The 27,175-nt window shown below is 50.8% G+C and overlaps 1 protein-coding gene across 2 annotated transcripts in view; it reads left to right on the forward strand.

The window, feature by feature from the left end:
* sema3h (sema domain, immunoglobulin domain (Ig), short basic domain, secreted, (semaphorin) 3H) overlaps window positions 1–27,175 on the forward strand; it is a 217,571-nt gene that overhangs the window by 89,134 nt on the left and 101,262 nt on the right. For both annotated transcript variants that reach the window (XM_038810740.1, XM_038810741.1), the window contains exon 4: window positions 1,745–1,864. In XM_038810740.1, coding sequence (XP_038666668.1) covers window positions 1,745–1,864 — 120 coding nt within the window. The remainder of the gene's footprint in view (window positions 1–1,744; window positions 1,865–27,175) is intronic.

Here is a 27,175-nt window from a genome sequence, read left to right on the forward strand (position 1 = left end):
GCATCTAGTGCCAGGATCGGGTATGGCCAGGTTAGATGTATTGAAGTACAGTTAGATGCAGAGCCTTCCACTCTGCTGCAACTTCCAAAGAACTACCCCACCAATTCCCCCTTTGAACATTTTCCACAGCAGCCAGCCTGTGGCATTGAGAAAGGGATTGCTGAAATTGGAGCAGTTTTGCACTGTCTGGAAGTTGTAATAGTCCCACCACCATTTCACACAGTATCTTTACGTGCAATGTTACTGAGATTTCCTCCCGTCCAGCTGGATAGTTTACAGAGGTATGCTTACCTGCCATACCATTCAGACCCCTTTTTTCCTAAAGAAAGAAATATATTTCTTCTCCCGCCTTTGGTTAGATCGTCTTCCCTTTGCCCTGAATGATGTTTGACAGACTTAGCAGGTGACAGGCTCCGCCGATGCCACTCTTCAGCCTGTAATTGGGAGAGGGCATGAGAGTGATACAGTGATGATTCTCGAGCTGAAAACCTATTGTTTTGGTGAAATACCTGCCCCACAACACGAGTGATATTTCAATGGCGTAGCTCCAGTCCCATTTCAGCTCAGGCTTCTATTGACCCGAAGAAGCTTATTCACAGACAACACTGGGAGACATCCCATAATCCAGTTTCAAGAAGAATGGATTATTCATTCTGAATAATCAGCCAGCCTGAATTGACAGCGTTGTGGTGTGGGATTTTCCAGTCCCACCCATGGCTGAATCAGAAATCCCCACCCAAAGTCAATGGGTAGAATTTTCCAAATAAAATGGCAAAGTCCCAAGGTCTGACTGAAAACCGGCATGTTCCATTTTAGAAACAGAGCGCAATTTTCTGCCCGGATCTTCCAACGCGTTGTCAGAAATCAAACTGGTGGGTGTGTTTTGCGGATTGAGGCCTGATAGAGCCAGCACATCCAGCTACACAGAGATCATGGCACCATCTTTAAAGGATGACCCAATCAACGAGAGAATTGAACTCCATCCCACTCCCCCATGGCCATAGATGGCTCCCCCACCCCCCCACACAAGCTTTGTGATGACACCCCTACCATGGAAGAATCATGGGGCACATTCCCCTCTCCCGCTAGCCACAGGTTTGCCGATGCATACCCACCTACCACACATAAGGAGAAATTCCCCGACACAATGGAATGCTCAGGGAGCAATGCCAGGGGGCACTGCCAGGAGGATAGAGGGAATTTCCCAGCCTCAGCCCTCAACCCCAGAGCCTCCAAGCACCTCTGGACCCCATTCGTGGTCATCATGACTAGTTTCCGTTTTGGAAAACCAATAGTGATTCACACCAGCGTGATGTCATGCCGCCAGGGGGGAACATCACTGAGCTGGTAGGTACGGTGTAAAACTGTTTAATTATATTTAAATTAATGGAAATCAGGTTCACCCACACTCTGGGCGCGAAACTGGTCACGTTACCAGCAGGGGATGATCTCAAATCGAAATCTCGGCAGTGTAAATCCTGTTACAGCCCTCTTGCGAGATTAAGCGACCATAATGGGATCTGCATGCACAGTGAATCAATATTTAATCAGCTCTCTGGATTTTCCCGCCTGGAGTGATTCCTACATTGGGCGGGACTGTAAATTTCCGATCTGTGCTCATTTAAAATTTTTTTTTTTTTAATGTTTATGCTATTATTTATCTGCTGTTACCTCCATTTTTAGGGTGTCACTGTTAGGAGACACTAGCAACAGCATATGATCAGGCATCTTCATTTCTTTGCAGCTGGACTGTGGAAACTTCTTGAGGGTCCTCCACTTCTACAACCAAACTCACCTGTACGTTTGTGGGACTGGAGCTTTCCATCCACGCTGTGCATATATTTCCACGTCGATATTCAATAGTGTAAGTGTACAAGGTATCTTTCTTGAATTTTTCGAAGAGGTGACCAGGTGTGGATGTGAGGGCAATGCATTTGGCGTAGTCTACTTGAACTTCAGAAAGGTTTTTCATAAGGTCCCACATGGGAGACTAATAGTGAAGGTAAGAGCCCATGGGATCCAAGGAAATTTGGCAAATTGGATCCAGAATCGGCTGAGTGGCAGGAAGCAGAGGGTGATGGTCGAGGGGTGTTTTTCTGACTGGAATCCGGTGTCCAGTGGGGTCCTGCAGGGATCAGTGTTGGGGCACTTGCTATTTATGGTTTATATAAATGATTTAGACATTTGGTTGATCAGTAAATCCACAGATGATACGAAAATTGGTAGAGTGGTAAATAGTGAGGAGGATAACCTCTCAATACAGGAGGATATAGACAGGCTGGACAGATGGGCTGATCAGTGGCAATCCGGATAAGTGTGAGGTGATACACTTGGGCGGGAGAAACAAGGCAAGGGAATTCATGATAAACTGCAGGATCCGAGGAAGCGCCAAAGCTCAGAGGGATCTTGGTGTGCGTGTACACAGATCCCTCAAGGTAGCAGGACAGGGGAATACAGTCGTTAAGAAGGCATAGAGTTTAAAAGCAGGGAAGCTGTGCTGGAACTGTATGAAAGGTTGGTTAGGCCACAGCTAGAGCATTGTGTGCAGTTCTGAAATCCCCATTATAGGAGGGATGTGATTGCACTTGCAAGGGTGCAGAGGAGATTTACCAGGATGTTGCCTGGGCTGGAGAGTGTTAGTTATGAAGAGAGATTGGATAGACTGGGATTATTTTTCTTGGAGAGACGGAGAGGGGGCATGATTGTGATGTATAAAATTATGAGGGGCATAGGTAGAGTTGACAGGAAAAAACTTTCCCCTTGGTGGAGAGATCAATGACCAGGGGGCATAGATTTAAAGCAAGGAACAGGCGGCTTAGAGGAGATGTGAGGAAAAACCTTTCCACACAGAGGATGGTGGGAGCCTGGAACTCACTGCCTGAAAGGGTGGTGGAGGCAGAGACCCTCATAACATTTAAGAAATATTTAGATGTGCACTTGCGATGCCAAGGCATAAGAGGCTCTGGACCATGTGCTGGGAAATGGAATTAGAATACATAAGTGGTTGTTTTTGACTGGTAGAGATGTGATGGGCCGAATGGCCTTTTCTGTGCTGTAGACCTCTAGGATTATGACTCTCACTGATTTGGCAAACAGTCAGCCATGGCACAAGAGATGATGCATAATTTGGCACTGGTTGGCAGTCTCACCTAGAGAAGGTGATGAAAAGAACGAGAAATAGAAATTGAAAACTTGCATTGTTCCTTTCTGATGGTGAGGTTGATTGCATGGGGGTGGGGATATTTTTCTCCTTCTCATCTATTTCTGTTTGTTATGGCCAGAGAGCCATGGCCTGTGGTATGGAGGTGCTGACAGTGGGTGGGGTTATTCATAATTAACGCACAGTGAAAATTGTCCTTGTGATGTGAATGGAGATTTGTCTGCCAAGCATCCTGCATCATGTGGAGAACAGAAAGGTTATATTTCTGTATCTCTTTACTCTTGGTTAGCGCTGTTTGACATTTGCAACTCCACCCTGCAGTCCACCCTGCATTGAGTAATATTGCAGTGACTCACTATTAACCCATAGCTTTACTGTACCATTTTCCATAGTATTACAGCTGAAAGAGATTTATTGTTTCGCTAAGAGGCAAAATTCTGTGGAAAGCTTAGAACAGACAATATAAGAAATGTGTCTGGATTTCACTGCAGAATCTTCTGATTAAAGCTCAGCCACTTTGGAGTAAAGTCATCAAACACCCTTTCTCGCTAAAGCTAGTGGAAATCTATAACTCTTTCCATCCACTCTCCACCATTGCCGCAAAAGGGACCGACAGATGTTTATTAGGTAAGGACATTAATAAATATGAATGGAAGACTTATGGCATAGTGGGTAATGTCTCCACCTCTGGGCCTGAAGCTCTGCATTTAAGTCCCATTTCAGCCCTTGATGGTCATGGAAGATGAGTGTATAACATGGCTAAACAACATGGCCGGGATTCTCTGGTATCCGGCGGTCGGGCCTTACCGGCGCCAAAGAGTGGCGTGAACCACTCTGGCGTTGGGCCGCCCAGAAGGTGCGGAATCCTCCACACCTTCGGGGGCTAGGCCGGTGTTCGAGTGGTTGGCGCCACGCCAACTGGTGCCGAAGGGCCTCCGCTGGTCGACGTGGATTGGCGTATGCGTAGGAGCGACTGCGTGTTCCCAGAACCGCTGCCGTGTTTCCTGCACATGCGCAGGGGGTTTCTTCTCCGCGCCAGCCACAGGAAGGCGCGGAGCGAAAGAGTGCCTCCACGGCACAGGCCCGCCCGCAGATCGGTGGGCCCCGATCGCAGGCCAGGCCACCGTGGCCCCCCGCACCCCCCCTGAGGACTCCGCAGGCCGCCCTCAGAGCCAGTCTCCAAGTGCACACTATTGACAGGAAACCTTGTTTGCTGCCTTTATCAAGTGCTGTCTTGACAATTTCCTGGCCAAGCTTCAGGTAAGGTTGGGCAGTGTGCCTGTGATTCCCAGATATGTGTGGGTTCACCTTTCCCTACCTCTAACCTCTTACAGCCCTACAACCATCTGTACTCATTGAATTCTGGCCTCTTGCACATCAATGATTTTAATCATCCCGCCATTGGCAGCCATGTCGTCACTGCCAAGCGCCTAAGGCCTCTTAATCCCCTCCCAAAATTTATTCACCCCTGTGCCATTTTCTCTCCCTTTAAGATATTCATTGAAACCTCCCTCTTTGACCAAGCTTTTGGTCATCTGTCCGAATAACTCCCCATGCAGCTCGGTGTCAAATTTTGTTTGTGGTTAAGACTCCCAACTGGCACAAGACAACAGGATGATTGTTCCTTAAATGTCTGTCCTCAGTTCTCTGGACTAGTGCCTGTCCAGGGTGGGGAGGGGTGGAATGAGACAAGCTGCCTCTGCTGAAACTCATGCTACAAAAATATACAAGCTCCGGCATCCTTTGGAAAACTATTACATCATCAACCTTCAGTTCCTAATCAGCATGCTGCTGTAAGACCTTCCTGATGGCTTGCTTTCCAGAGATTTATGCTGTTTATTGTGGAAGCTGGTACAGGCGTTCCTTCTGTCCAGTGTGAATCTGGGAGGTCTGTGGAGCACCAGTGTCAGACACTCTCTCGCTCGCTTTCTCCCCCTATACTCCTCGTGATCAACCTCTTCTGCACAATTAGAGCTATGCATCATGTTTGATTGGTGCCTGGGTAATGGTTCATGCCCCCAGTCAGAGAGAAGGCAAGAGCAGGTTGTGGAGACCCTGACACCGTTGATCTTATCATGTGAGTTAGGGATTTTACAAGGAACATTAACTAACAGTTGTGGCAACAGCAAGCAAAGGGGAATCAGATTTTAACCCCCTAAGTGCTGGATTTCTCAGATCATTTCCTAATAGCAAAGTAGAGCTAATTAAGATAGGTTGCATTGCAGCAGAACAATCCTGTTCATTCATGGCTGGGCCTCAGAATAAACAGAAATTACAAACATCCTGTCAGTGAGATTTTGTGATTTTGGCCATTTAGTTGTTTTTACTCACCTCCCGGCAGTAGCTGGGGCAAAGGTTGTCAATAGCAACGTGCTAACCTCAGTAAAAATTACACATTATCGGCTTCTGCTAATTATAATAAGTTGTTATATTGCTGATAAATGTGGGCTTAAAACTAACCGCATCAATCGATACTAGAGAAAAGGTTGGTAAGTTTCCTTACAAGCAAAGGTTGGATGGGCTGGGCTTATAGTTTGGAAGAGTAAGAGGCGACTTGGTGGAAACGTATCAGATCCTGAGGGGTCTTGACAGGGTCAATGTGGAAAGGATTTTTCCTCTTGTAGGAGAATCTAGTAGGAAGTGCCACTGTTTAAAACTAAGGGGTCACCAATTAGGACAGAGATAAAAATAGATTAGTTTCTATCAGAGGGTAGTGGGTCTTTGGAACTGTCTCCCTCAAAAGGCAGTGGAAGCAGAGTCCAAAGCTGTGCGGATTAGGTGGATTGGCCTTGCTAAATTATCGCTTTGGTGTCCAAAAATGTGCAGGTTAGGTGGGGTTAGTGCAGGGGAGTTGGCCTTGGTAGGGTGCTCTTTCAGAGGGTCAGTGCTGATTCAAAGGTTGAATGGTCTCCTTCTGCACTGTAGGGGCTCTATGGATTAAGGCACAGCTAAATAGATTCTTGACAAGCATGGGGGTGAAAGGCTATCGAGGTCAGGTGACAACTTGGAGTTGAGGTTACAGTCAGATCAGCCATGATCTTATTGAATGGTGGAGCAGGCTCGATGGGTTGAGTGGCCTACTTCTGCACCTAATTCATATGTTCGTGTGGCTCCTTGACCTCCGGGATTGCCAGCAGTAGCCATCACTTCCATTGTGGCAGCTGGGAACAGAGAGCTGCCAGCCAATCAGATTGGCTCTGTGAGATAGGTCTTCGACTCCAGATGGAGGTGGAAAGCTCATCTCAACCCATTTAATGCCCCTGAGTGTTAAATGTCTGTGAGGCTGCCCACTAGAGAAGTGGATGAGTTTTCAGGCGTTTTTTTTGACAGTAAGGCAAAACACAGCCACTGGTAAAATCCTACTCGATGACTCATAGAATTTACAGTGCAGAAGGAGGCCATTCTGCCCATTGAGTCTGCACCGGAAAGAGCACCCCACCCAAACCCACACCTCCACCCTATCCCCGCAACCCAGCCTAACATTTTTGGACACTAAGGGCATGGCCAATCCACCTAAACTCCTCAGTTCTTTGTCTTTTACACTTAAGTGCTGAAAATCTGAAAGAAAAAAATGCACTTCTGTTTGGGTGGCAAGGTGGCACATTCGGGCCTCAGGTGACTGATTGTGCGGAGTCTGCACGTTCTCTCCGTGTCTGCGTGGGTTCCCTCCGGATGCTTCGGTTTCCTCCCACAGTCCAAAGATGTGCAGGTTAGGTGGATTGGCCATAATAAATTGCTCCTTAGTGTCCAAAAGGTTAGATAGGGTTACTGGGTTGCAGGGATATGGTGGGGGCGTGAACCCAGGTAGGGTGCTCTTTCAGAGGGTCGGTGCAGACTTGATAAGTCGAATGGCCTCCTTCTGCACTCTCGGGATTTTATGTTCTGTGTAGCACCTCTTATGACCATCAGAAGTCTTGCAGTGTCCTACAGCCAGTGCATCAGTTGCTGAAAGTAAGTGTGTAGGTACAGCAGGCAGTAAAGAAGGCAAATGGAATGTTGGCCTTCATAAAGAGAAGATTTTATATTGGGATAGTGATGTTTTACTGCACTCCTTATCTGAGGAAGGATGTTCTTGCTGTGGAGGGAATGCAGCGAAGGTTTATCCGACTGCTTCCTGGGATGGCAAGACTGTCATGTGAGGAGAGATTAAATCATTTAGCATTATATTCTTTGGATTTAGAAGAGTGAGAGAGGACCTCATAGAAACTTACAAAATTCTAACAGGATTAGACGGAGTAGATTCAGAAACAATGACCCCGATGGTTGGGGAGTCCAGAACCAAGCGTCTTACATTGAGGATAAGGGGCAAAACTTTTAGGACTGAGGTGAGGAGAAATTTCTTCACCCAGAGATTTGTGAATCTGTGGAATTCACTATCACAGAAAGTGGCTGAAGCCAAAACGTTGTGTGGTTTCAAGAAGGAATTAGATATAGCTCTTGGGACTAAAGGATCAAGACATATGAGTGGGGGGGGGGGGGAATGAGAGTTTAGGGTATTGAATCTGATGATCAACCATGATCATAAAAAGTGGCAGAGCCAGCTTGAAGGGCCGAATGGCCTCCTCCTGCTTCGATTTTCAATGTATATATCTATGAAATAAATACCTTTGAAAGTCAGTCACAAATCCAAGGGGCAGCTAACTCCTGGTCATGTATGTTTTAAGTTAATGAATGCATTAAGCAGTTCAAAAAACACTGAAGTAATCTACTTACATTCTCCTTTCATTGTTTAAGCTGTTCAAGTTTCGTATTCAGTGACTTTCATGATCTCAACTCCATTCTGATCTACTGCCCTGCGGTCTAACCTGCACTTGACCGTTATTAGTAATCAGTCTCTGGTATCTATCATCCTGGTTTGTTGCAAAATTGCTGCTGTAGTCTGCAAAGGGTTATTTACTGCAATCACTGCTGTTTATCCTGTGGTCTACAATAGCACCTTTCATAGTCCTTTTCAAGCAAGCTATTGGCAATTAACATGATTGTTGATTGCTTATTTCTGCTACAGCAATCAAAAAGATAGATTACCTGTGTCAGTTTCTGACTTGAAAGCTTCCAACACATCACTGCCCAAGATGGCAATCGGCAGTAAACTTGACGTTTGGATGATTCTTAGAACCGTAGAATAATGCAACACAAGAGGTAATTCGGCCCATTGTAATTGTGCCAGCTGCTTGTAAGAAGTATCCAATTTGTCCCCCTGCCTCCTTTCCCCACAGCCTTCCTTCTCACGGATTAATCTAGTTCACTTTTGAATGTTACCCGCTCAGTGTGCTGATCCGCCCCCTCCTCGATCCCATTGGGGGGGGGGGGGGGGGGGGGTGTCCCCGACAAAACAGAGCAGCAAGCGAGCCTTGTAGTGTGGATTGGATTGGAGAGGAACATTGTGTCGCGAGGCTTGAAATGTTAATGGTGTCGAGAGCTGAGACCTCACCCAAGAATTCATTCTGGCAACGTGGCTCTTAAACCGAGGTTTCTGAACGCTCAGGCAGTAGAACTGTTTTCCAAACAGTGTTTGAAAGAAGTAAATCACTTCAGAATTACAGCTCTGAAACAGGGGCCCAAATTTTTTAGCCCAGTGGAGACCCTTTCCACTGTGGTAAAAATGGCAGAAGTGGCTGAACATGGCATTTCCTTATTTTTGCGGGGCAGGTCTGGAGTGAATCCAGGATTTGTGCATGTCTGGAATTTGGAGGCAGCTGGCCACTTAAATCATCAGCTGCCTCGACCAAGTGCGATTTTGGTCAACCCAGTCTGGATTGTGCAGAGTACGCCAAGTGAGAGGGAATCTGAACTTGGTAGATTCATTTGGGTAGCCAGGGAATGCATTTGGAGAGGTAAGGTTCCCCTTTGCATATTCCCCTTTACCTTTGGGAGAGGTAAGGCACTATTTGGGATTGTTGAATGTGAAATGAAAATGTATAAACTCATTGGAGCTGGAACTGTCAAAGAGCTGTCAAAAGATAAAGGTGAGTTTGCATGGAGAGGAAAAGGGTGATGGATGTTGGCATGGATTGGCATGAATTGGCACTAACATTGGGACTGTTTAGGGCCATGGGAATGTGGGGTTGGTGGGTATGAGGACCTTGAGGTATGGATAAGGGACATGGGTGAGTGTGGGGAAATGAGGTGGCATGGACGGGACATGGGCCCTGTGTGAGCATGTGAGGGGATGAAGGGTGAGGGCTAGAAGGCTGTTTTTTGATATAATCTTTTTTACTTGAATCAACAAAGGCAGACTTTCTGCTCAGTCCACCTCCGCAACCGGCAACCTCCACAATCGTTCCAGAGATGGCTGGTCCAATTTTTAATGTCCCATTCCCCCCCACCTGGAACAGAAATCCAAACTCCAGCCGGTAATTTTTAAAGGTCAGGTTTGCAGAGGCTGGAATTCTCCTGTCTCTGTGCACCTGACCCGGGAGCAAAAATCCAGCCAAGGTGTTCATGGTAAGCTCTGATGGTAACTCCAGAAGAACTAGAAAGAAGGTCTTAATTTCTTCGATTCCAAGTTTATTCTATTCAGCAAACCCTTCTCCAACAACACCATGGTGTCATCTGTACTCCCTTTATACTTGGTGTAGTCTATTAAACAATTCAAACCCCAATTTCAACTTAAGTACTAGGGAACATTAATGATGAAAACCTAAAGCTGAGACACTATGGCCCGGGATGGATCAGTATGGCTAACAGTGGCAAAGGCACTAACAGATACCAATTCATTACAACCACCATCAAAACCACCTGGTTCAATGGGAAGCTCGTTGTGTTCAGGAAAAGTCATCAAAGGATTTTATATTGTAGGAAAAAGCACTGATAAACCACTGAAAAATGTGGTCATTGCAGAGTGTGGCAAGATCAAGGTGGAAAAGCCTTATGCTATTGCCAAACAGTGAGCTGTCTGCTTGTGAAGGGCAGTGAGCTGCAGCTTGCTTTCAGCCCTAGTGAGCAAGCTGTAACATTCCCGTTTAATATTATACTGATCCTGGTCTTCCAGGCAATGTAGATGCCTGAACATTCCAGAGTCTGGTTCTTACCAGCTTTTTAAAAAATGTACTCAGCACCAATAAACCTGAATTTTCTAATAGAAAAAAATCTTTCCGAACAGATTCCTCCCTTAAAAAAAAGTGAATCCCTAATTTTAAAGTAAACTACAATTTACCATAAAACAAATGTATATATTTTTTTCAATAAATGCACCCTATTCCCCTTCTCAAATTTTTTTTTTCCACTCACATCTCTTCCTAATAGGAAAAGATGCCCCTCTTTAATAATTTCTAATAACTTCTTTGAGCTAGCTCCTCTTCTGGTCAGCCAGATTATTGATAACTGCTTTCAATCCACTTGATCTTGTGAATCTCCCTGTTCTCTAGCATCTGCTTTAAGTTCCATATGTCAATCCATAGTCTCTTTTCATTGATGCATTTTGTAGAGCGGACATTCTCATAAAGGGGCTTACTGTCTTTGTGACACTCTGTAGGTACTGTTCCCAAATACCCTGTTCCATGAGAATTTCAATCAGAATCCTGGATATAAAAAAAGCCAATTCTACTGCCTTCACAAGAACAAGCGTCTCTGCTGCCTCTGTACTTTTTAACCACTCTTCACAGTTTCCCATGCCAAAGAACAACTTTTACTTTTCTCCCCCAGGAGAAAAATTATAAATCCTTCCACTCTTGAAAAGCCATCACAATGATTAGCATAACATGTGTTTTTCAAACTTTATTTCCGGGGACCCATTTTTACCGACCAGCCGGCCTTCGCGACCCACGCCGGCCGACCTTCGCGACCCACGCCGGCCGACCTTTGCGACCCACGCCGGCCGACCTTTGCGACCCACGCCGGCCGACCTTCGCGACCCACGCCGGCCGACCTTCGCGACCCACGTCGGCCGACCTTTAAGACCCACACCGGCTGACCTGCACGACCCACCATTTTCTCTTAACCTTGTTTGTTGCTGACAAAAATGGAGAAAATTGTTTTGGGCCTTTTGGCCCCAATGGTCCCTTTGTCCCTTTGGTCCCCCGAACTTGTACAAAAAAGGCTGCGACCATATAAAAAAATGAGGCCGCACTGCGCATGTGTACCCGATCATCGGTGCACATGCGCATAGTTTTGCGCATGTGCATCGATGATCGGTCACGCATGTGCAGTGCAGCCGCATGTTTTTTAAAGGTTCGTGTCCATTTTGAAGGCCGCTCGCAGCCGGCATAGTTAAAAGCCGGCTGCTGCGGCTGTTGTGTGCTGATTTGCGCGATCGGGAGCGCCGCGACAGACGGCTTCGTGACCTTCCCGACACCGGCCCACGACGCACACGTGGGTCGCGCCCACCGAGCTTGGCAATGCCTGCTGTAAACAATCAGTTTCAGTTGTTAATATCACCTAAAGATAGGAATTTCAAAGCACAATTCTCCAATTTAATTTTGCCAATGCTTTGTTTGCACAAACAATTTTTCAACATTAATGCTTAGTTCTAAAACATGAAACTGATCTGTTTTTTTCTAGCTAGCCAATTAAGCTGCCCAATCAAACTTTGGAGTCCCTCTTTTTCCATGTTAGAAGCCGTTGTATCCTTTTGAGACCCTACCATGAGTAATTGCTCTGGGGTTAATATTCTCCAAGTAAGGCTGCTGATGTAGAGTGACATGCAAACCACTGCCTGATTTCTAACAATGTATTCAAATGCACCAGAGGCCTGACTTCCAATCTTGAACTCATTTCTAAGCCCGTCAATAACAGTATTTTCAAATTTGCTACAACCACCCCACAAAATAGTATCTTCATCCATCATGAAGATGCCCGAACGTTTCGCTCCATGGTGCCAATAAAATATCGTAGGGTTCGCTTTCAATTGGAGACAGCCCAACTTTAACAAAACCGACCTCACTGAGAAATACCAAACTCTGGAAGCATTATTTAGCCCATATACACATTTAGAGTACCCTTTCTGCGTTTGCGCCTCTTGGAGGATGAAGAAAATGTTCTCTTTGAAGCTGATGTCCTTGTAAGAAAGCAACTTTAATATCTATCGACTTGCATTCCCAAGCATTTGTGGCTAATGGAGCTAGAAGACCTTCAAAATAACCTTTCCTGCCATTGGTGAATCTACCCTTGCATCTGGGACCCAGGTTTTCTTCAAAACCTCATGCCGTCAACCTGGCTTTGACCTTTAGTTCCATCAAAAAGCAGCTTTTCCGTGCATATCCATCTGGGATCTCCATGTGCACCTCAAATTCTTTCCAACTTTGCAGTTCTTGCTGATTTTCATCTTTGATTAATTTATCACCTAATTTGTTGGAAGTCACTAAGATCTCTCGATCATATGGGCTTCTGCTCTTTTTAGCATTCCTAATCTGCACCATATTTCTTGACCTTGTTAAACCTTGTATCTTGTTCTGATTGCTACTGCTTGATCTCCCTTTCCTATTATGAGATGTTCTTTCTACAGTTCTTGATTCCTTCCTTTGGGTATATTCACTGCCAGACTACTGTCCAAAATGACACTACATTTCTTTGCGGAAGGTTCATGCTAAAACGGAAGTTAATTTACAATTTGGTTTCTCTGCAAAAAATTCACGAAGCATTTCATCTATCAGAGCATGATTTCTCTCACACACCCAGTTACTAAATAGGCTTTTTGCAGCTGTATTCGTAACTATTATAACAAAGAAAATTACAGCACTGGAACAGGCCCTTCGGCCCCCTAAGCCTGCACCGACTATGCTGCCCATCTGAACCTCTATTTCCATCTTATTCATGTATTTGCCAAGATGCCTCTTAAAAGTTTCTGTCATATCTGCTTCCATTACCTTTCCCGGCATCGACTTCCAGGCTCTCAACACCCTCTGGTGTAAAAACATTGCCTCGTACATCTCCTTTAAACCTTGCCTCTTGCACCTTAAACCTATGCTCCTAGTAATGGACTATTCCACCCCGTGAAAAGCATCTGACTATCCATTCTGTCCATGCCCCTCATAATCTTGTAGACCTCTATCAGATCGCCCCTCAACCTCCGTCGTTCCAGTGAGAACAAACCAAGTTTTCCCGACCTCTCCTCATAGCTAATGCCCTCCATACCAGGCAACATCTGGTAAATATTTTCTGTACCCTCTCCAAAGTCGCCACATCCTTCTGGTAGTGTGGCGACCAGAATTGAACACGGTATTCCAAGTGCGGCTTAACTAAGGTTCTGTAAAGCTGCAACATGACTTGCCAATTATTATGCTCACGTTCTCACACTTTAATGGGCCTCACGGTAGCATGGTGGTTAGCATCAATGCTTCACAGCTCCAGGGTCCCAGGTTCGATTCCCGGCTGGGTCACTGTCTGTGTGGAGTCTGCACGTCCTCCCCGTGTGTGCGTGGGTTTCCTCCGGGTGCTCCGGTTTCCTCCCACAGTCCAAAGATGTGCGGGTTAGGTGGATTGGCCATGCTAAATTGCCCGTAGTGTAAGGTTAATGGGGGGATTGTTGGGTTACGGGTATACGGGTTACGTGGGTTTAAGTAGGGTGATCATTGCTCGGCACAACATCGAGGGCCGAAGGGCCTGTTCTGTGCTGTACTGTTCTATAATTCTATCCCAAAATTCATTGTTGGTAAATTCTCCTCATTATCAGTGAGGAACTTTGGCAGTGGCCCCAGTCGGTTCCAGTTATTTTCTTCTCTTACTACGTATAATTGTCGACAGACGAATTGCAAAATGAAAAATATGCCACAGCCTCAGATCCGTGGCCACAAATGTATTAAATTCTGCTGCTAAGGCATACTCACTGTTGTTTGTAATGGTGTTTTTCTATATTTCTTACATATATTACATCTAGGAGTTTGGTATATTCTTCATCTTTTATACCCACATTCCTGAGCAGATTTTAATCTTTAGTATGACGGATGGGAAAATTGCCAATGCAATTTTAACACAAGCAGAGTGTCCAGGCATCAAGGTGCGATTGGAATGCTAGGCAATGACTCCCATTTGCTACATGGCCCGCCCATCCATGGCAAGTGCTCACTTACCCGCGATTACCAATTTCCTATTAGCGATAACCTTCAGCCTCATGGCCAGAGTCCTCAGCGTTTGATGGGGGTTATGGATGATCAATGGGGCAGCTGGGCAGGGTCAAGGGTTGCTCCCAGAATGGGGTTGGGATCCAGGTGTTGGCATGGTGGTGTCATGATTGATTTCCCCCCCCCCAGTGCCTCTCCCCCCACGGCAGCCCACTCCTGTGGAGGGTCCCCCACCGAGCACCGGGGTGGCAGGCCCAGTGCCCTCGGGCTCTTTGCCTATGAGCAAAGATGGGTACTCACCTCCTCGGCCCCCCCCCCCAGAAGCCCTTCTGCCAGGTTAACGTTTTTAAAAAAGAGTCCTAATCGGTGCCAACGTGACCCGTTGCTAGGGAGGCCCATGAATGATGGGAGGCCATTGGATATGGGGTCGCTCTCATTAATTGTATGGAAATGGGCTTAAATGGTGAGAATTGGTTTCTCGCTATACTTTGGTGAGAATCCGATTTTGCCTACGGGAGCGAGCCAGTTGCATCGCACACTGTCTGGCGCCTGGCGCGGATCCCGTTTTTGGCCTCTCCTGCTATTTGCTGGCCTTGTTACGCTTAAGTGTGAGTGTAACGAGGCCAGAAGATCGAATCCAAGGAATCACTTCACTTTTCAGGAATTTAAGGGTATTATCATCCCCAAAACTGAAACTCGTGGAAATTCCAAATTCCTTAACCTTTTTCCGATCTTTGTCACTTAAAGAATCCAGTTAACATTTTAACTGATCTATTCCACATATTGTAGATGTACATCCGCTGTCTAATCCGGCACAATTGAAGGCCTCTGCGACCAGCACCATCACCACCAGACTGAAACTTCTTATTACTTAATGCCTTCTCATTGGTCAATATCTTCCACTTCTTGCGAGTCTTCTGTCTTGTGCTTGGTTTCAAACATCCCATTATATCGCCTAGGACAGTTTTTTGCATAATGAAATTTTGAATCACACCTAAAACACCAATTGATCACATTCTGGGCATTTCTGAGGTTCATTCTTCTGTTGAAATTTCCCAACTCATTCCTCCTGCCATAATTGTTAAAGGTGTTTCTGTCCTCATTATTTTCAGTTCTAAATCTTATTTCGTATTGCTTGTTTCTAGTCCACTTTGCCATCCTGTTAACACGGTGACTTCCATAGTCTGTTATTGAGATCAGCCCATTTGGGTCATGAAGGAATGTTTTCCCAGGAACATTTTTAGAATCTCTGACATTTGTTCTAGCAGGGATTGCCTTTCTGCAAATTTAACTCCCGCCAAAACCAGAATCCTATCCATATTTGTAACTTCAGCACAGTGCAATAACTTCAACACCGGCACTAATCGAGCAATTTCTAGACCGAATCATTGCATCCTTGTAAATAGACTGCTAAATTCCATGGAGATATTCTTTGAAATTCTACATTTGTCAAAATGTGACCAAGCCTCATAAGCACTTAATAAGTCATCCTTTCGGTAAGTCACATCAGCGAAAGTTAATAATGTACCCAAACCTTCATCTAAGTACAATTGCTCCGGGTCCAATTCCAAAAATAACTTGCACCTTATTTTGCTTTCGTACGGTAATGGAAGTCCCAAGGCCATTCCTTGTTTTTTGTTGGGCAAGGATGTAACCAACGGTAACTTCTTCCATAGGTTGGCACTCAGAAAACAACAGTATGTAGACATTCCCCGACATTCTATGCTTGGATTCAGCCATATATTTTCCAAGTTGCTCTAAATCACTCTTTTGGGGCGAAATTCTCCGGTGACCGTCGCGATGCTTGGGACCCGGCACCAAAAACGGCGCTGATGACTCCGGCGTCGGGCCCCGCGAAACATCGCGTATTCTCCGGGGCCGAATGGGCCAGCAGCGGCGTTACGCTATTCACATCGACGTCACCCGCTGATGTCGGGCGGCGTAATCAACGCCACCCGGCGTGACTACACAAAGGAGGCCACCCCCCCAACCCACCGGCACCCGCACTCTGTGATCACTCCCCCCCCCCCCCCAACCCACCGGCACCCGCACTCTGTGATCTCTCCCTCCCCCCCCCCAAAGCCACCGGCACCCGCACTCTGTGATCTCTCCCTCTCTCCAAAACCCACCGGCACCCGCACTCTGTGATCTCTCTCCCCCCCCCCACAACCCACCGCACCCGCACTCTGTGATCTCTCCCTCCCCCCCCCAAACCCACCGGCACCCGCACTCTGTGATCTCTCCCCCCCCCCCCCCCCGCCCCCCAAACCCACCGGCACCCGCACTCTGTGATCTCTCCCCCCCCCCCCCCCCCCCCCCCCCCCGCAACCCACCGCACCCGCACTCTGTGATCTCTCCCTCCCCCCCCCAAACCCACCGCACCCGCACTCCGTGATCTCTCCCTCCCCCAAACCCACCGGCACCCGCACTCTGTGATCTCTCCCCCCCCCCCCCCCCCCCCCCCCCCGCAACCCACCGCACCCGCACTCTGTGATCTCTCCCTCCCCCCCCCAAACCCACCGGCACCCGCACTCTGTGATCTCTCCCTCCCCCCCCCAAACCCACCGGCACCCGCACTCTGTGATCTCTCTCCCCCCCCCCCCCCCCCCGCAACCCACCGGCACCCGCACTCTGTGATCTCTCCCTCTCCCCCCAACCCAGCGGCACCCGCACTCTGTGATCTCTCCCCCCTCCCCCCAACCCAGCGGCACCCGCACTCTGTGATCTCTCCCCCCTCCCCCCAACCCAGCGGCACCCGCACTCTGTGATCTCTCCCTCTCTCCCCAACCCAGCGGCACCCGCACTCTGTGATCTCTCCCTCTCCCCCCTCCCCCCAACCCAACGGCACCCGCACTCTGTGATCTCTCTCTCCCCCCCCCCCCCCAACCCACGGGCACCCGCACTCTGTGATCTCTCTCTCCCCCCTCCCCAACCCACCGCAACCCGCACTCTGTGATCTCTTCCCCCCCCCCCCCCACCCAACCCACGGGCACCCGCACTCTGTGATCTCTTCCCCCCCCCCCCCGCCAACCCACCGGCACCCGCACTCTGTGATCTCTCTCTCCCCCCCCGCCCCAACCCGAACCCACCAGCACCCGCACTCTGTGATCTCTCTCCCCCCCCCCCCCAACCCACCGGCACCCGCACTCTGTGATCTCTCCCTCCCCCCCCAAACCCACCGGCACCCGCACTCTGTGATCTCTCCCCCCCCACCCACCGGCACCCGCACTCTGTGATCTCTTCCTCCCCCCCCCCCCCCCCCCCCCCCAACCCACTGGCACCCAGCACTCTGTGATCTCTCCCTCTCTCCAAAACCCACCGGCACCCGCACTCTGTGATCTCTCCCCCCCCCCCCCCTCCCCAACCCACCGGCACCCGCACTCTGTGATCTCTCCCTCTCCCCCCCCCGCCCCCCAACCCACCGGCACCCGCACTCTGTGATCTCTCCCTCTCCCCCCCAACCCACCGCACCCCGCACCTCTGTGATCTCCCCCCCCCACCCAACGGCACCCGCACTCTGCGATCTCTCTTTCTTCTTCCTCTCCCCCCCAACCCACCGGCACCCGCACTCTGTGATCTCTCTCTCTCCCCCCCCCCCCCAACCCACCGCACCCGCACTCTGTGATCTCTCCCTCCCCCCCCAAACCCGCCGGCACCCGCACTCTGTGATCTCTCCCTCCCCCCCCCAAACCCACCGGCACCCGCACTCTGTGATCTCTCCCTCCCCCCCCAAACCCACCGGCACCCGCACTCTGTGATCTCTCTCTCCCCCCCTCCCCAACCCACCGGCACCCGCACTCTGTGATCTCTCCCTCCCCCCCCCCAAACCCACCGGCACCCGCACTCTGTGATCTCTCCCCCCCCCCAACCCACCGGCACCCGCACTCTGTGATCTCTCCCCCCCCCCCCCCCCCCCCCCCGCAACCCACCGGCACCCGCACATCTGTGATCTCTCCCTCCCCCCCCAAACCCACCGGCACCCGCACTCTGTGATCTCTCCTCCCCCCCCCAAACCCACCGGCACCCGCACTCTGTGATCTCTCCCCCCCCCCCCCCCCCCCGCAACCCACCGGCACCCGCACTCTGTGATCTCTCCCTCTCCCCCCAACCCACTGGCACCCGCACTCTGTGATCTCTCCCTCTCCCCCCAACCCACTGGCACCCGCACTCTGTGATCTCTCCCCCCTCCCCCCAACCCAGCGGCACCCACACTCTGTGATGTCTCCCCCCTCCCCCCAACCCACTGGCACCCGCACTCTGTGATCTCTCCCTCTCCCCCCAACCCAGCGGCACCCGCACTCTGTGATCTCTCCCCCCTCCCCCCAACCCAACGGCACCCGCACTCTGTGATCTCTCTCTCCCCCCCCCCCCCCCAACCCACGGGCACCCGCACTCTGTGATCTCTCCCCCCTCCCCAACCCACCGGCACCCGCACTCTGTGATCTCTTCCCCCCCCCCCCGCCAACCCACCGGCACCCGCACTCTGTGATCTCTCTCTCCCCCCCCGCCCCAACCCGAACCCACCAGCACCCGCACTCTGTGATCTCTCCCCCCCCCCCCCCCCAACCCACCGGCACCCGCACTCTGTGATCTCTCCCTCCCCCCCAAACCCACCGGCACCCGCACTCTGTGATCTCTCCCCCCTCCTCCCAACCCACCGGCACCCGCACTCTGTGATCTCCCCCCCCCCCCCCCCCCCCAACCCACCGGCACCCGCACTCTGTGATCTCTCCCCCCCCCCCAACCCACCGGCCCCCGCACTCTGTGATCCCTTCCTCCCCCCCCCCCCCCAACCCACCGCACCCAGCACTCTGTGATCTCTCCCCCCTCCCCCCCAAACCCACCAGCACCCGCACTCTGTGATCTCTCCCCCCCTCCCCCCAACCCACCGGCACCCGCACTCTGTGATCTCCCCCCCCCCCCCAACCCACCGGCACCCGCACTCTGTGATCTCTCCCCCCCCCCCAACCCACCGGCACCCGCACTCTGTGATCTCTTCCTCCCCCCCCCCCTCCCAACCCACCGGCACCCAGCACTCTGTGATCTCTCCCCCCCCCCCCCCCCCCCCCCCCCCCCAACCCACCGGCACCCGCACTCTGTGATCTCTCCCTCTCTCCAAAACCCACCGGCACCCGCACTCTGTGATCTCTCCCCCCCCCCTCCCCAACCCACCGGCACCCGCACTCTGTGATCTCTCCCTCTCCCCCCCCCGCCCCCCAACCCACCGGCACCCGCACTCTGTGATCTCTCCCTCCCCCCCCAAACCCACCGGCACCCGCACTCTGTGATCTCTCTCTCCCCCCCCCAACCCACCGGCACCCGCACTCTGTGATCTCTCCCCCTCCCCCCAACCCACCGCACCCACACTCTGTGATCTCTTTTCCCCCTCCCCCCAACCCACCGGCACCCGCACTCTGTGATCTCCCCCCCCCCCCCCCCCCCACCCAACGGCACCCGCACTCTGTGATCTCTTTCCCCCTCCCCCCAACCCACCGGCACCCGCACTCTGTGATCTCTCCCCCCCTCCCCCAAACCCACCGGCACCCGCACTCTGTGATCTCTCCCCCCTCCCCCCCCAAACCCACCAGCACCCACACTCTGTGATCTCTCCCCCCTCCCCAATCCACCGGCACCCGCACTCTGTGATCTCTCCCTCCCCCCCCAAACCCACCGGCACCCGCACTCTGTGATCTCTCCCCCCTCCCCCCAACCCACCGGCACCCGCACTCTGTGATCTCTCTCCCCCCCTCCCCAACCCACCGGCACCCGCACTCTGTGATCTCTCCCTCCCCCCCAACCCACCGGCACCCGCACTCTGTGATCTCTCCCTCCCCCCCAACCCACCGGCACCCGCACTCTGTGATCTCTCCCTCTCCCCCAACCCACCGGCACCCGCACTCTGTGATCTCTCCCCCCTCCCCCCAACCCACCGGCACCCACACTCTGTGATCTCTCCCCCCCCCCGCAACCCACCGGCACCCGCACTCTGTGATCTCTCCCTCTCCCCCCCCCCCCACCCCCACCCAACGGCACCCGCACATCTGTGATCTCTCTCTCTCCCCCCCCCCCCCCCAACCCACGGGCACCCGCACTCTGTGATCTCTCTCTCCCCCCCTCCCCAACCCACCGCACCCGCACTCTGTGATCTCTTCCCCCCCCCCCCCCCCCCCCCCCACCCAACCCACCGGCACCCGCACTCTGTGCTTTCTCTCTCTCCTCCCCCCCCGCCCCAACCCAAACCCACCGGCACCCCGCACTCTGTGATCTCTCCCCCCTCCCCCCAACCCACCGGCACCCGCACTCTGTATCTCTCTCCCCCCTCCCCAACCCACCGGCACCCGCACTCTGTGATCTCTCCCTCCCCCCCAACCCACCGGCACCCGCACTCTGTGATCTCTCCTCCCCCCCAACCCACCGGCACCCGCACTCTGTGATCTCTCCCTCTCCCCCCAACCCACCGGCACCCGCACTCTGTGATCTCTCCCCCCTCCCCCCAACCCACCGGCACCCACACTCTGTGATCTCTCCCCCCCCCCGCAACCCACCGGCACCCGCACTCTGTGATCTCTCCCTCTCCCCCCCCCCCCCACCCCCACCCAACGGCACCCGCACTCTGTGATCTCTCTCTCCCCCCCCCCCCCCAACCCACGGGCACCCGCACTCTGTGATCTCTCTCTCCCCCCTCCCCAACCCACCGGCACCCCGCACTCTGTGATCTCTTCCCCCCCCCCCCCCCCCCCCCCCCCCCCCCCCCCACCCAACCCACCGGCACCCGCACTCTGTGCTTTCTCTCTCTCCCCCCCCGCCCCAACCCAAACCCACCGGCACTTGCACTCTGTTATTTCTCTCTCTCACCCCGCCCCCAACCCAAACCCACCGGCACCGGCACTCGCACTCCCCCCCCCCCCCCCCCCCCCCCACCCCCCAAGGACCTGTCACCCACCTCCACAATGAACGGCGACAACCATCAGTACTGGTTGAAGCCGTTAAATACCAGTTCTGATTAACGCCGATGTGACCCGTGGCCATGTCGGTGGGACATCGGCCCGTCCGGGCCGGAGAATAACGGCAGCACCGAAACCCATAGTCTCCCGCCGGCCCCCGCCATTCTCCGAGGCGGGCGGCGGGATTGGCGGAACGCCGACTTTTGGCGGGTGGGAGAATTCTGGACGTGGTGGGGGCGGGATTTTCGGCGGCCCCGGGCAATTCTCCGAACCTGCTGGGGGTCGGAGAATTTCGCCCCAAGGTTAGATTTCAGAATAATGGGCGGGATTCTCCCTTCTGACGGCAGAGTGTTGACGCCATCGTAAAAACTGGAGAGTTTAATGATGGCGTCATCGGACCGCTAAGTGTAGCGATCCTCTGCCCTACAGAGGGCCAGCACGGCACTGGAGCGACCCACGGCATTCCAGCTGCTGATATTGGCGTCAAATGGGCACCGCGGGTCTGCGTATGCACGCTGCGAACGGCGTGAATGCGCTCATGCTTGGTAGCTTCTTTCTCCACACCGGCCCGATGCAACATGGTGTAGGGCTACAGGGGCCGGCGTGGAGTAAAAGAGGCCCCCACCAGGAGAGGCCGGCCTGCCGATCGGTTGGTCCCGATCGTGGGCCAGGTCACGGTGGAGGGCTGCCCCCGACAGGATGGACCCCGAGGTCCCGCCGGGTAAGACCAGACGGCGCTGGTGGGCTCGGGCTTTTTAGTGGCCACTCGGCCTATCCCGGGCAGAGAATCGCTGGGGGAGGGGGGAGGGGGGAGGTGCTCACGCCGGTGCCATTGGCGCCGATTCTCCGGCCACTGGAGAATCGGCGGACTGGTGTTGGGTCAGCTTCACGCGAATCGCGCCCAGCCCGACGATTCTCTGAACCGGCGTGGGCTGAGAGAATCCCACCCCCCCCCCCCCGCCGTCTTTTGTCCAAAGGAATTTTAGTTTGCAATCCTTTTTACTCACAAGAGCTAACCATCCTGTGCAACCATTGGTAAGCTCTGATGGTAACTCCACAATAAGAAGCAGGTTGTGACTTCTTTGACTCCAAGTTTATTCTGTTCAGCAATCACTTCTCCAACAACACCACGGTGCCACCTGTATCCCCATTATACATGGTACAGTCCAACAAACAATAAGTGCAGTCTATTAAACTAGTAGAACCCCAATTCCAACCTAAGTACTCGGAAACATTAACTATTTCCTAGCAGTTCAACCCATCAGGTCTTGGCCAGTGTTTTTTCCACTGTAGCTGTTTTATTCATTCCTGTGATGTGAGCATCGCTGGCTAGGCGAGCATTTGTTGCCTATCCATGATTGCCCTTGAGAAGGTGGTGGTGAGCTGCCTTCTGCATTACATTCACAGTGTTGTTAGAACGGGAGTTCTAGGATTTTGATCCAGTTTCAATGAAGGTATGGCCAAAATCTTCTAACTCAGAATAGTTTGTGACTTGGATGGAGACCTGCAGGTGGTGTTGCTCCCATGTGTCTGCTGCCCTTATCCTTCTATATGGTAGTGGTCATGGGTTTCAAAGGTGCTGCTAAAGGAGGCTTGATGACCATACCTCAGCCTATCATTTCACATTGGGGAGTTTAGTGATGTGACGTGCACACCGTCCAATGTTATTATTCATGGCATCATCTCCATCAAAATTCTGCAGTAAGTGTGGGTGCATATGCATCAATGGTGATTAAGATTGGTCGAGATGCTTCTATTGGTGGAATAACCCAGCTAACCTAATGTCAGAGCTCACACATGACCACCACAATGAAGGGCTGTCTCAGCAGGGAGTCAGAAGAGGAGAAAAATGGCTAGAAAAGGTGAAAATAAATCAAGTTCCAAAAGGCTAATCCCAGAAAGTGTAACGCTGATCTTTTTTCAGACAGCGTATATAACCTGATACCTGTGGACGGCTGATAACCCATTCATCTTTCACCCTTTTGGGGTGGCCAAGTGGCAATTTTGAGTACCAAAGTGAAAACCAAAGACTGTTTGGTTGTGTGAATCAAAGTACAGTCTTGGTGTGTGTATGTAGTCCAAGGTGGGCGCATTTACTCGCTACAGACCTGGTGGAGATGGAGGGTGGTGGAGGGTAGTTATTGGTCAGGCGTGCGCCAAACCCCTGGTGCGCGCATACAGTTACCAAGCGAGGTTTATGCATATTCATGCTATCCAGTTGGCACAAACATGATCGCACCCATTTCAAACACTGGGCCAGTCTATTTATTAACCACCCCATCCCAGCTGGTTCTGGCTTCGAAGAAAATCGGGCACCTTCAATTCACATTTTGTAGCAGAATCCAGTTAAATGCATTAAGAATAAAAGTCAGGAAATGCTCCTGTACACCAGTGAATATCTACAACTCTCTCCCCCTAAAAAGCTACTGAGGCTATAGTGGGGGCAATCAAAACTTTCAAAATTGAGACTTTGTTTGACTATTCGTATTAGGGGCTAAGGAATCATGATGGGTAAATAGAGTTGATCATAGCGATCAGCCATGATATGATTGAATGGCAGAACAGACTGAACATCGCATCACTAAACTCCTCAATGCGATATAATAGGCTGAGATATGGTCCTCCTGTTCCTATGTTCCTACAGTAAGCTGGACACAAAATGTGCCTTTAATGTGCAGTATGGCTGGACTGACGAGGATGTTGGGAGCCAGCAAATAAAGATCAGTCTGCTCCACTGTAGGTCAGGGTTCTGCTCATATTCCCTTAGATCTCAAACCTGTGCTTAGACTTGTTGGTATAGTCTTGATAAATTAATGACAAGTAGAGTCATTTAATTCCAAGAGGACAGGCTGGATCACCTTGTAAATGGTGTATCCCCCCCCCCCCCCCCCCCCCCCCCCCCCCCCCCCCGCCCCCCACATGTGATAAAGGGCCATTTATGAATTGGCTCTCACTGACCCTGTCATGTTCGGTTTGCCCACAACGCAAAACCACCAGTAGCGTCCATCGGAGCTGACAGCTTGTCAACTGCTGGGAGGCTCTGGAATTCATTACGGCTTAAACTGTCAACATGTTGGGAATATCATGAGTGGAAAGGCTGTGTTAGTATTAGGGAGGTATTTCAGCTGTTGGCCGCTTTGCTTGAACCAATGTGTGCAGTTGCATTCAAAGCAGCTCATTGTGGATTCAGACTGTGGGGGGTGGGGTGCGGGAGCTGGGAGTGTTGGTGAGAGAATCAGTCAAGTGTTGAGTTTCAAAGCTCCCAGGCGGGTCTGGGTCCATGATTTCAGTGCAATCACTGTGCTAACCTAGAGCAGCACCAGGAGAAGAAAGTCTGCAATCCTATTGCCCCAACACCCAGCAGGCCTGTGGGGATGGGCTGACATGAAAAGCCCAACTGCCTCAAACTATAGTAGATCCAGGGAGGGAGCGAGGGAGAGACAGCAAATAATCTCAATTGTTCGAAAGAGCCCAGTGGAGGAGAGGAAATTAAGACCTGTATTTATATAGCGTTCATCAAGTCATCCCATTGTATCCCGACACCTCCTCCTTTAGGCACTCCTTAAAGCCTACCATTTTCACAAACAATTGGTTATTTGCCCTAATATCTCCTTATGTGGCCCCAGGCCACATTTTCTCTGATTACACTGACGTGAAATGCTTTGGGACATTTTTCTATGTTAGAAGGACTCTATAAATCCAAGTTGTTGTTGGTCTGCCTCTGTTCATACTGTTTGCACTGTTGCGGTTTGTGAAGTGTTTTCTGATGTGAAAGGTATAGGCGCGATCTTCCGGCCACGTTGTGCCAGAAAAGCAGCTCGCCGCGGTGCAGCAAGCCTGGTGAAAGCCAGGAGACCTCGCTCCCAGGATCTACCTGGCTCGCAATGCCTCGCGAAATCCAATGCAATCTCGCTAGACATTGCAAGCGGAATCCCACCCACCCGGGGACGCTCCCATGTTGCGTTTGGGCTGGAGGAGGGGAGGTCGGGGATTATTTTCGGGACCTCGGAGTTCGGGATGTCACTTCTCGCTACAATGGGGAGTTCCAGTGAGCGGAGTTCCCCGTTGTAAAAAATGGGGCCATGTGCATTCCCCTTCAGGCCCCTTATTCAAAGCGTGTCGCGTTGGATAGGCATATGTTTCTCGACACTCCGAGTGCCGGGAAACACATGGCTAAACGCGCTCACTTGGGAACTTTGTGCCTTTTTGGGAAGATAGCGCCCATAATCAGGAATTGTTTCACACAGCGAGTGGGAATGCACTGCCTGAGGGGGTGGTGGAAGCAGGTTCAATCCAGACATTCAAGAGAGAATTCAAGAGGAAGAATGTGTGGGGTTATGGGGAGAAGACAGTGGTAACACCAGGTGAATTGCTCTTCCCGAGAGCCAGCACAGACATGACAGGTCAAATGGCCTCTTGTGCTGTAAGTTCACTGTAAGGTTCTTCCACCTTACCTGATCAGTCAGCAGCTGATGTTCATGTCATGAATATAGGACTCAAGTCCTTGCGCAGTTAGCTGCAGGAAGTAAATTTCACTTTCAGCTGCAGCAATAAATCAATGCCTTCCAATAGTTTACTCCCTGTCAGCCAGGCTGATATAATTTTCATTTTCGGCCAGCATTCTCTTCTCCGGAAAGAAGGAGAAAAATGCAATGACTTGACAGGAGGATATTATATTATGGGATGGGATACAGTAGGTAGTTGCCGAGGAGGCCAGCAAATATCTATATGTGTAACGTGGTTGTGAATTCAATTTCCACTCCAGAGACTTCAGAAGAAAATTGATGCTGCAGTGCAATGCTGGACCAAGAGGGTCTTTCAGTTGAGGCATTAAACGATAAGATTCCATGGCACCATTTTGGAGACGAGCTGAGGAGTTCTCCCTAGTGTCTGACCATTATGTAGCACTCACAGAACATCATGAGGACAATGGCCCTTATTGCTTTGTTGTCTGTGGGAGCCTGTGTGTAAATTGGCTGATGTTTGCGACATTACAACAGTGGCAACACTTCAGAACATACTTTATTGGTTGCAGAGTCTGGGAAATACTGAAGGTGTTAAAAGCACAATAGAAATAGAAGTTTTTATTTTTTTTAATTGCTTAATGTGCCGCACTGACATTCCTGCAGCCTGCACCCAACACATTTTTAGCCAGCGAACTAAATAATTGAGCCTGTGCTGATAGTGCCTTACATTCGATCACATGCAATGTGCCTTTTATGGTAAAACTTCCTTCATTGTCTTCAGTCCCTTTCCAATGTTTCATCGTGATTCGAAGAAGGAATTCCTGACGTTCTGACCTGTCCACTGAGGCAGAACCGGTGTTGGACTGTGCAAACAGAACCAGAGGAAAAGGTTGAGAATGATTCTTGTGAAGTTAGAGGAAGTTGCAAGTTCCAAAGCGGCAATATTCAACATGGCTTTCTGTTTCATGACTGACAGTCTGCTAAGCTGTCAATATTGAGGGAGCTGTTAAGGAGTGACATTTCTAACCAGCAAAAACAACACAGATTGCAAGCACATTCAAATATGTGCAGATGTCTTCTTATTGAGAGCCACATTTAAAAAGAAATATACTTTTATGCCAAAGTGAGAGATTGATGTCCTTAACAGCAACTCTACCCTCGTTTATTTGGATAGATTACAATTGTCTAGCTAAAACCCCGAGCTGTACAATTGGTTGTTAACTTCAGTTTGAAGAAACTAGCATGTGGCAGGTGACAGGGATATATAAGTGTTCAGAATAAGGGCTGTTGAAGGCTGGAGGAGCTGGCGATGGGATGCTTTCTCTCCTTTTCAATATAAATCAAGACACAGGTGTTTCAAAGTGACAAATGGACATGAGGCAATTCAACAACCCGAGTGTTATAGTTACACCCTTGACTACAACACATGTGCAGCTAGAACTATAGCGAGGATATTTGGTAACACATTCTGTTTCCCTCCTGGGGAAACAGACTGAAAAAGGGTTGCCCTGGGGCCGTGCAGAAATTCCATTAATAAGACGTTGATTCCATATGTATGTTTGAGACAACAGATTAGGAAAGAATTTATTCTGCGCATTATCTGCAGCA

Source organism: Scyliorhinus canicula, chromosome 11, assembly GCF_902713615.1.
Source record: "Scyliorhinus canicula chromosome 11, sScyCan1.1, whole genome shotgun sequence".
NCBI classification, from domain to species: domain Eukaryota; kingdom Metazoa; phylum Chordata; class Chondrichthyes; order Carcharhiniformes; family Scyliorhinidae; genus Scyliorhinus; species Scyliorhinus canicula.